This window comes from Helianthus annuus, chromosome 4 (genome assembly GCF_002127325.2).
Source record: "Helianthus annuus cultivar XRQ/B chromosome 4, HanXRQr2.0-SUNRISE, whole genome shotgun sequence".
NCBI lineage: Eukaryota > Viridiplantae > Streptophyta > Magnoliopsida > Asterales > Asteraceae > Helianthus > Helianthus annuus.
This window is the reverse complement of record NC_035436.2, coordinates 78,562,384-78,570,351: the sequence shown is the minus strand read 5'-3', so window position 1 is coordinate 78,570,351 and position 7,968 is coordinate 78,562,384. Positions and strand designations below refer to the sequence as shown.

At 36.0% G+C, this 7,968-nt stretch overlaps 1 protein-coding gene across 7 annotated transcripts; it reads left to right on the top strand.

The window, feature by feature from the left end:
* The first annotated feature begins 349 nt into the window (after positions 1 to 349).
* On the top strand, positions 350 to 6,834 carry LOC110871981 (4'-phosphopantetheinyl transferase HetI). 7 transcript variants are annotated; one of them, XM_022120744.2, is made up of 11 exons: positions 350 to 533; positions 2,949 to 3,027; positions 3,261 to 3,459; positions 3,599 to 3,757; positions 3,851 to 4,026; positions 4,125 to 4,192; positions 4,282 to 4,383; positions 4,768 to 4,923; positions 5,129 to 5,221; positions 5,415 to 5,544; positions 6,586 to 6,834. In XM_022120744.2, exons 4-11 carry the CDS (start codon positions 3,651 to 3,653, stop codon positions 6,666 to 6,668), a joined length of 915 nt encoding a protein of 304 aa, XP_021976436.1. In that variant the 5' UTR covers positions 350 to 533; positions 2,949 to 3,027; positions 3,261 to 3,459; positions 3,599 to 3,650; the 3' UTR covers positions 6,669 to 6,834. The 7 variants fall into 7 exon arrangements, 6 of the variants coding, with proteins under 6 accessions (XP_021976436.1, XP_035844855.1, XP_021976434.1 ...); XM_035988962.1 differs by lacking the exon at positions 3,261 to 3,459; XM_022120742.2 differs by lacking the exon at positions 3,261 to 3,459 and having other exon boundaries at positions 350 to 586.
* The last annotated feature ends 1,134 nt before the right edge of the window (positions 6,835 to 7,968 follow it).

The window sequence follows — 7,968 nt, the reverse complement described above, 5'->3', positions numbered from 1 at the left end:
TACCGTCACGAACTGAACGGCACCGACTGAATTCCTGCTGCAAAGCGCGAGGAAAGTCACTGGTTAAAAAAAGCCTCTTTCAACTCTTTCTTTAAGCAACCCTAAAACTCCGAGTCTTTTCCAATAACATTTGTGTATGATTTCCGAGAATCCTTAAGGTTTTTTGCTATCAATTCACGTGATATACATTTGTTTTCTTAAATAAGACTAACAAAATGCGTTAATATATAGTTCAAGCTAGGGGTGGAAAAATCAACCCATACATTCAACTTTAGGTTAGGATGGGTATTATTTTTGTAGTAGATGGGTTAAGTTGGGTTAACAAAAATTGTTAAAAGGGTGAAGATGGGTAACATGTGGGTCAGGATGAGTTTTCTGGGTAAACTAAACCCAGAAAGTCTAAAACTGCGCATAGGGTCTTCTATATTCCTTCCCTGTTTCAGGTGAGTTTAGTATGAATGAGAAAACCACAGCTGGAGGAGAGATTCAGTTGATTGATCTTTCTAATCTGTTGCAGTTGTTCTTCACATCAGGTGCGTGCTTGCGTTCGAACCACCACTTTTCCCCATAATCACGGCCCCAAAAAGTAATTTATACCTCCGTTTTAGTTGCTGTTTTCATTTCAATCGTTGGCCCCTTTGTGGGTTTTTCCGCGGATGTGAAATTAGGGACGTATGTTGCGCTGTTGTATGTTTATTAGTTTTGCTTTCGCTTGTTTTGGAAGGGATTTTTGCTATTGAGTTTACTTGCACACCAGATGTTTGATTTAATTCCTCAATGAAAGATGCCTCTTTTTGTTTCGGTTTTTGAAACGACTTTGTTTTTGGTGTTTTAACTATGTGGGGTTTTGGAGCATATCTCAGGTTGTTAATTTGTTTAGAAGAACCAGAAACCACTTTTTTTTTTAACAAAGACATAGAACCGAACCCAAGTACCCAACATAGTTGGTTTGGTCCAGTATCAGTTTGGTCCTTTGGTATTGTGCGTTTGGACCAACCTTCCCCCGCACCCTCCACCTCAACCACAAACAAGTTGTCTTGTTAACAAGATTTCGTAATGAGTGGGAAAGCTTCCGAGGAGGAGTGGCAGGAGATACTTTGCACCGTCGCTGATAGGATTCAGATGGGAACTAACGGTTCGGGCTGGTTTTGGTCTTGGAAGCGTCCGCTGGCGTCCCCGACCGAACTCACGGAGCTGGCGAATCTTATACATTTGATTCACGGATTTGTGTTAACCTCTGATGCAGATTGATGGACTTGGGTAGCGCATGATTCTGGTGTATTTTTGGTGTGCAGCCTTAAGAGTTTCATTCAACCTGCTCCTCAAAGTGCTCGGAATTACATGCTCACATGGAACAACTGGGTTCCCAAGAAAGTTTGCTTGCTTGCGTGGAGGGCAGATAAGGATCGTCTACCGACTCGGGTTGGGCTGGCAAGAAGGAACATCCAGGTGCCTTCAATTCTATGTGTTTTCTGTGGTGAAGCGGATGAAACAAGCGAACACCTCTTTGTCTCGTGTTCGTTTGCTCAATCCGTATGGCAACTTATAACTCAATGGTGCAAGGTCTCATCCATAATTCCATATACGCCTTCAGTTTCAGAGATTTATTAGAGCTACATCGGTATAGTCGCATCCCAAAGAAGAAGATGAAGGCGTTCCATGCCATTATCCTAACAGCCATCTGGTGCATTTGGAGGATGCGAAACGACATGGTTTTTAATTGGAAGCCGCCATCTTTGGCTAATGTCATTGAAAGTACTAAAGCCTTTAGTTTGCTGTGGGTTAAAAATAGGGCAAAAGAGTGTTCTATCACCTCGAGTCAGTGGAGAGCGTTTGATGTTTTTAATGGCTAGGAGATGGTTTTGGGGGTTATAGTTTGTGTTTTGTATCTGATGGGTGTTTGTGGGTCTTTAACTTCCAGTTAGCCCCTGTTGTATCTTTATCCTTTTTTTTTTAATAAAATGTTTATGTTGGTCGTTCAAAAAAAAAAATTGTTTAGAACATCAGCTGATTGCTTTGGGTATTTTGTTCTGTTCATATCTAAATCATAGATCGAATTTGAACACTTGGTAAAATGAAGTTCATCGTGACGTACAATCCTCAAAAAGCACTGAACCTTTTTTTATTTTTTTTGATTTTTTTGTAATTTTTTTAAATTTTTTTGATTTTTAATTTTTATTTATATTTTTAGCCTATCATGCCCAAATCCATCTTGACAAAAACCCATCTTGACCTAAACCCATCCTAACCCATTTCTTAGTAAACCCATCCTAACCCATTTCTTAATAAACCCATCCTAACCCATTACCCAAACCTGCCCAACCCACCCATTTTGCCACCCCTAGTTCAAGCTAAGTAAGTGTAACAGTTCCTCATCATTTTGGTGTTCGCATGCTAGAATTCAAGTTAGTTTTTTTTTTTTTAAATATTGATGTCGCATTCAAATATATGGAATGGAAACTGGTTACTTGTCATTTTGGGTTGACTTGACCAACAACAGGTTAGGTTTTTCATAATTTCAAGTAATGCACTCCAATTTGTCTACATCATATTTTTTTTTTAATTCCGACAGTTGATTCAATCTTTTGAGTTGCTAATTCATTGAATCATTAATCTCACAAAATTGTGTCAAATTGCTAACTTTTGCAATGGATTTTAAGCCCTAATTAGGGGTGTTGATCGGGTATGTTAATCGGGTAGTGTTATACTAATTTAGATATTGAAATTTCAACTTATCAATTGTGTTTTATATACTTGATTCTTACTCGTTCTTGGTCAATTACTTTCTGAAGTTCTGATTCTAGGTAATAACTTTGTTGTGGTTTTGCTAATTGATTGATTCTAAGTAATAAACTTGCTATGTGATTACCTTCTGTTCTTTGTTAATTACAGATTGATATCTGTTAGAACATTACAGATTGTTAACTGTTATGGTTTGTTAATTACAGATTGTTGTGATTTCTAGCTAACGGAGTTCATTGATTTCCATCTGTAATCTTCAAAAGTTCATTCTGATCACTGAATCAGGTTACCTTTTCTTTGATTAAGTTATCACATTTTTATCTTTAACACGTGTTTTCTATGCTTGTTACATATAAATTTCTAGTCTTTGATGCTAATTGTCTATTTGCCTGATAAATTAAACATTCTGTGATAGGATAACTCAATACTCGAAAAGGCTTTTTTTTTTTTTTTAACAAACTCAATAATTCAATGTTAATCGAGAAGCTTCTTCGTTTTTTTTTTTTTTGGTGAAATAGGGGGGCACCATCGAGAAGCTTCAATTGAATCACAAAAAGGGCACCCCAATTTTGATTTGCTTTAGGCCTCCAAAAATGTTGAGCCGCCCCTCGTGTAACTTGAGATCGTTCATGCACTGATATCACAGTGCAAAAAAGAAACATAACTTAGTTTTTCTGTAACAATGGAAGAAACGTAAATAATCTATATTTGTGGCAGGTTGGTTGCTGGTTCCATGTTTAGGTTTGCATGCAATGCATACAAACAACGTGTTTTGTTTATATTCATAATCTTTTTTTATATAACCAGTTATACCTATGCTATGCTAAAATAACTTTTACAATTTCATTTCATGCAGTTATTTATTGACCGTGAGAATATTGGAGCTTTATTTTGAGAATGCCAGATCAATGCTACCATATTTTTGCAAATTGGGTATAAAGATGAAGATACATTGCTTTAATCAGAAGATGTTTTCTACTTCAGCCCTTTCACCCTTACAACTTCCTTCTCGAATGTATGATCCAGTTTTTTATTTATTTATTTTTTTCATATAATCTGCATATAAATATTGACAAGAATTTTGCTAAAACAAAGGTTTGATCTTTAGGGAAACTCATCTATGGTATGTATTACCCAATGAAGTGAAAAGTCAATCTTTACTAAGTCAATATGTTGACCTTTTATCGCCACCTGAGAAAGACCACGTGTTCAGTATGCGTGGAGATGAATTGCAAAAAAGTTCTTTATTAGCTCGTGCGCTTGTTCGTACTACTATATCCCGATGTAAGACCTTTTATTTACGAAAAACTAGAACGTTTTCTTATTGATTTTCTTTTTATATACATTAATATCATGAACTTACACAACGACTTCATGGCTAGATCAGATACGTTCTTGTGTCAGCCCAAAGTCTCTTGTGTTCGGAAAGAACGCCCATGGGAAACCAGAGGTTGGATTGATTGGTCATTTTTTTGTTGGTCAGTCAGTTTGACTTGTTCAAGGTCAAACATTGGATTTATTAATTATGATTGTTTATAGGTAATTTGGGAACAAAGAGATGATTGGCCTCCCCCACCGTTGCATTTTAATCTCTCCCACACATCATCTCTGATAGCATGTGGAGTGACTGTTGATTCTCCGGTTTGTTTTCTTATCCTTCTAATTTTCAATAAAGATTATTACGGGCAATTTCATATATACCCTTGTAAACTTACATAATATCATATATACCCAACCAAAAGCATTTGTTTGTACCACATTTACCCATTCAAATACTTAAAATTTTATTATACGACCATTATACCCTTCTCTTTCGCCTTAGACTCCAAATTCCCACATCCTGCATGTTTTAAGGGAGTGGTATAAATGTCACAAATTTAAAAATGAATATATATATTTTATCCTTTTGTCGGGTAAATAGTATGATGTACCAAGTTTTGAGGTGGAGTATATGAAATTATCCCAAAATAAATTATTAGTACCTGATGTAGTTGGTTTTCATTTTTTTTTTTTTAAATTATATAGATTGGTATTGATGTAGAAGAAAAGCAAAGGACAATGAAAAACAATATTCTGTCATTTGCCAAACGCTACTTCTCTCGTGAAGAAGTGGAAGTATTAAGTGCAATTTCAGACCCCGAAGCTCAGCGTCACCAGTTCATTAAGTTGTGGACACTAAAGGTTTAGTTTCATCTGCTTTTTGTTTTACTTACTTTATGCACCAATTACCAATGTAAGAGTTGAAGAAATCTTTTACTTGACACTTTTTGTCTAAAGTTACATGTATTCTTAACCTTTGCATTCTTTCGATCTAATATTGAAATATTTTTGGTATATATGAAACAAACGTATGCACTTCCTAAGTCTGTCAATAAACTAATTCCAGGAAGCGTATGTTAAAGCGTTGGGAATAGGCTTCTCAGGCGCTCCTTTCAACACCTTCACCATTAGATTCAGCGATGCTAATACAAATCCCGAGGTATTTGTAATTTTATTTATTCAAATTTCAAACATGCGGCCCAATGATTTACGACATGAAATGTAATGGACTATATCTGTTCCTTTTTAATTCTACAATAAATGAAACCGAGAATTTACTCTTCATGTTCATGGTTTACATTCTTGATTAAATATAATGTCGAATACTTTCGTATCTGTTTATGTGTGCACAGGATTCTACAATAGCAATTGTGCCCCTAGAGAAGCAAACCAACCTTACAACCAATTGGCAGTTTGCACAGGTGGAACTGGCTGGTTCTCACTATGCCGCCATTTGCCGGCAAAAAGATGATCTCTCAGGAGGTTAGTACTCGTATCTTTTAAATTTTTATACTTCCTGTCGGTTGAAAAAGGTGCAATTTTGATTTTGTTACTCTTATTGTGTTAAATTGGATTCTCTTTTCTATTCTTGTATGGACTGGTTTGACCCGAAACTATTTTTGTCCGAAAGGACTAAAGTTTCTACAATTTAGTTTGTGTCAAATATGATTAATTATGTTATTTCAATAACAACAATCTGTTCTTTTAGATAAATGATATTTTGAGGTTTCATGCCTTAAAATTACACTTTGGATGAATTTTGGGTAAGGTGTTCACTTTATTGCAATAACAATCTTTTTTTTTTAAATAACTAATTTATTATGTTTTATGAATTAAATAATATATATACACTTCGGGTGACTTTTGACCTATTTGAATCGTTTTCTTTTATTTTTGTTTCAAATTTCCCGTTTGTTGTTATTGACCTGGTGACAAGTCAATGGGTAGAAATTGCCACCTATACGTTTTTGGTTTGAAGTTATCCATTTAGACATGATCATCATTGCAAATAACCGGATTCCAGTCCAAGATTTTGTTTATTTTCCAAGTGTATTTTAGATATTTGAAATATACCGAATCACAAGGTTTAAAAGAACGGTAACAAGTCTCAAGGCGTTTTCCCTTCGCCTCACGAGGTGTAAGCCTCGAGGTGAACCGAGGCGGAATTAAAAAACAAATATAAAAATTATATATCTTATAAAAATAATAATACTAACTAAATTCATCATAAAAACACACATAAAAGAGACATAAATTGCTTGAAGTTCACACAAAAAGTAAAAAAAAAAAAAAAGAAATAAAAGACCCCTTCAGCCCCTCTGAGGTGCAGATACAATATAAACCCCCTGAGCCTCAGAATTGTTTTTGGGCGTTTCGCCTAGAGGCGCACGCCCCAACCGTTTTCAAACCATGCCGAAACAATTTGTATGAATGACGTGCTTTGTCAAAAAGTGTGGTTTTCATTAAACAAAGGACTTAATATATTTGATTAATAGTTATAGTTTAAGCTTGGAATTCATGCAGGGTGTTCGATGAAAGTGATCGTGCGGAAGACAATTCCTCTCATTGAAGAACACCGGATTGATTCAATTAATGATTTGACTTGATCTTGATGCAAACCTGTTGAAATTAATCTTATAAAGCAGATAAATGATTTTAAACCTATTTAACTATGAACATACTTACATTTTGACTTTGTATTGTACTAGTTTTGTATCCCACAAAGAACTTATATACAGTTACATGCATATAGTTGCTTGTCATCGAACTTTAGATGCTGGTTTCATAGTTATCATGAGGATATTCCGCTTCTATAGATATAGATAGGGAGCAGAGAGATGGAGGAATGCACATAATCTCCAGATAATGGTTAGATCGCAGTACAGGAAGAACCTACGAATAAGGACAAGGCTTTGTCCCGCTAGATAACCATCATTACTTGTAACATACGACGACTCTGTAATGTATGTATGCAATAAATTAATACCTAGATCAGGCTTTGACAACCATACCGATAATATACATACATTTAGTTACTCCAACGACGTTATAGAATTTATAAATGCGACTTACAGAAAGCATGTTTGTTTATTAACTGACTCCTCTATTAAAGGCCTCAACCATAGATGCTTATTTTCGTGTTAGAGCTTGGTCATGGTATAACCTTCTCTGACGAGGGCCACCACCATCTTCAACCTTCACCAAAAACCCATTTCCGATCAACATTTGTCTTTTGATTCCGATTCAACGATGGGGCCTTAGAGAACGTAAATGTTTGAAGAACGTCGGTTCAAATTAGACGGTGATGTGGGGTGTAAACGTTTCGTGGTGAGATCTGATTACTAGTCTCTGTTTCACCGGCATGTGTTTCCGTGTAAGGTTCGTGGCGAGGCCTGATCAATATCGATGACGGAAGGAGTTTTGAAGGATTTGAGATCAAAATTAACAGGTCTGGTGGGTGGAAACATGTTGATTTGGATGTTGTTGAGACTAGTCGGTATGGGGGCCGGCTGAGGCCCGGCTTGGCCGGCGCCGGTCCCCCACACCACCCCCCATAGGGTCGGCCCGTCACAATCGGCTCCCACCAGCCGGAGATGCCGTGCCTCTCTCCTATCTCCTTCTCTCACATATACCTATACATACATACCTATACATACATACATATATATATATATATATATATATATATATATATATATATATATATATATATATATATATATATATATATATATATATATATATATATATATATATATATATATATATAGAGGAAGGTTAACATACAAAAAGCCTTATCATACTTCACGTACGCGACGCGCTCAACCATCAGATCTGGGCAATAATCACGCATGGGAGCCCTAATAACGCATGGGAGCAGTTTTTGGGTGATAATCACGCATGGGA